General features: G+C 37.6%; 1 protein-coding gene across 1 annotated transcript; it reads right to left on the reverse strand.

The window, feature by feature from the left end:
- Positions 1-561: 561 nt before the first annotated feature.
- Positions 562-1,344, reverse strand: LOC111376527 (thioredoxin H-type-like). The gene is made up of 2 exons (XM_022999486.1): positions 1,132-1,344; positions 562-919 (listed from the first exon to the last, which is right to left on the reverse strand). Exons 1-2 carry the CDS (start codon positions 1,210-1,212, stop codon positions 773-775), a joined length of 228 nt encoding a protein of 75 aa, XP_022855254.1. The 5' UTR covers positions 1,213-1,344; the 3' UTR covers positions 562-772.
- Positions 1,345-1,362: the final 18 nt, after the last annotated feature.

Below are 1,362 nucleotides of genomic sequence, written 5' to 3' on the forward strand. Positions count from 1 at the left end.
ACACTTCCAAAGGAGCAAGTTAGCTTTGTGGAGTAGGCTCTACATTGCCATAACCTGGGCATTCTTGACCAGATCATCGATCCATATCTAAAGGGTAAGATTGCACCCGAGTGCTTTAAGAAGTTTGCTGATACATCGGTGAAGTGTCTATCAGACGTCGGGACGGAGAGGCCATCTATGGGCGATGTGCTTTGGAACCTTGAGTTTGCTTTGCAACTTCAAGAGAGCACCAAGGAAAGTGGCAAGGGTACTGGAGAACTGGATGTCACATATAAAGGGAAGAAGGATCCGGATGCATCCTCAGGTTTTGATGGAAATATAACATATTCGAAAAGCAGTGGAATGTCTATGAGGTGTCCATTTGACAGCTTGAACTCTCATAATCTGAATTGATCCATTCGTTTCTTCTGACAGTTTTTACCAAGATAGCTTTACCCCAGTTCGAGGGTCGAGTCATGAATAAACATAACCTACCCGAATCTCTAACTGTTACTGATACATTAAAACAGGTCTATGCAAGAAGGAAACAAAAAATAAAATAAAATAGTTCCAAATCAATCCTTGACCAAAAAAATTTTAAAATTAATACCAAAAATTTATTAATATTTCAGAACACGGGTGATTTGGACATTTGAGTGCAACATTAAGAGTTTCCAATACACACAACTTACTAGCAATCAAATTCACCATAGCGAATTTACGGTCACCTGCAAGGGTTAAAAAAACAAGAACTTAAAACCCTTCAATAACGAAAGCTCACAATCACAGAGAGCTATTTCAAGTGAGCAGAATGTTGTAGGGCTATAATCTTCTTCTGCAACTCTGGTTTGTTTGCCCCCACAAGTCTGTCAATTTGTTGTCCATCTTTAAGGAAGAAGAAGGTTGGAGTTGCTTTGATATCCCATGATGTACTAAACTCCTGAAAGAATGAACCAGATAAATACTTTCAATTCCTAGAATGAGGTATACTTTAGGGACGTTATCCCATTAGAAAATTGTTTTGCAGATTTTAGAGAGTTCTTATTCTAACTAGGGCAACACAGACAGCTTTAAATAAGCCTTCAAGAAATACTTGACATGTATATAGAGTAGCTTTAAGCAGATCGAGTTCTTCAGTGTCACAGTACTTACAGCTAGCTCATCAACATCAACGGTAAGATAAACAAGAGCAGGGAATTTCTCAGACAGCTCGCGATAGAAAGGTGCAATCATTTTACAAGGACCACACCATGTAGCACTAAAATTGGCAATCACCTGTCAAATAGTCAAATTAAAGTCAGAAAAAAATGACACTTGATAGGATATGAAACACAAAGAAAGAAATAAGCATTATAAATTTATTAGCAATCATGTCTTTTTTTT

Source organism: Olea europaea, unplaced genomic scaffold, assembly GCF_002742605.1.
Source record: "Olea europaea var. sylvestris unplaced genomic scaffold, O_europaea_v1 scaffold1515, whole genome shotgun sequence".
Lineage (NCBI taxonomy): Eukaryota > Viridiplantae > Streptophyta > Magnoliopsida > Lamiales > Oleaceae > Olea > Olea europaea.

Excerpts from the sequence above, each read along its gene's own strand:
- LOC111376527 (XM_022999486.1), bottom strand. The coding sequence starts at position 1,212 with ATGATTGCACCTTTCTATCGCGAGCTGTCTGAGAAATTCCCTGCTCTT. Across the intron at positions 920-1,131 it reads TTGATGTTGATGAGCTAGCT|GAGTTTAGTACATCATGGGA; the intron begins GTAAGTACTGTG and ends TCATTCTTTCAG.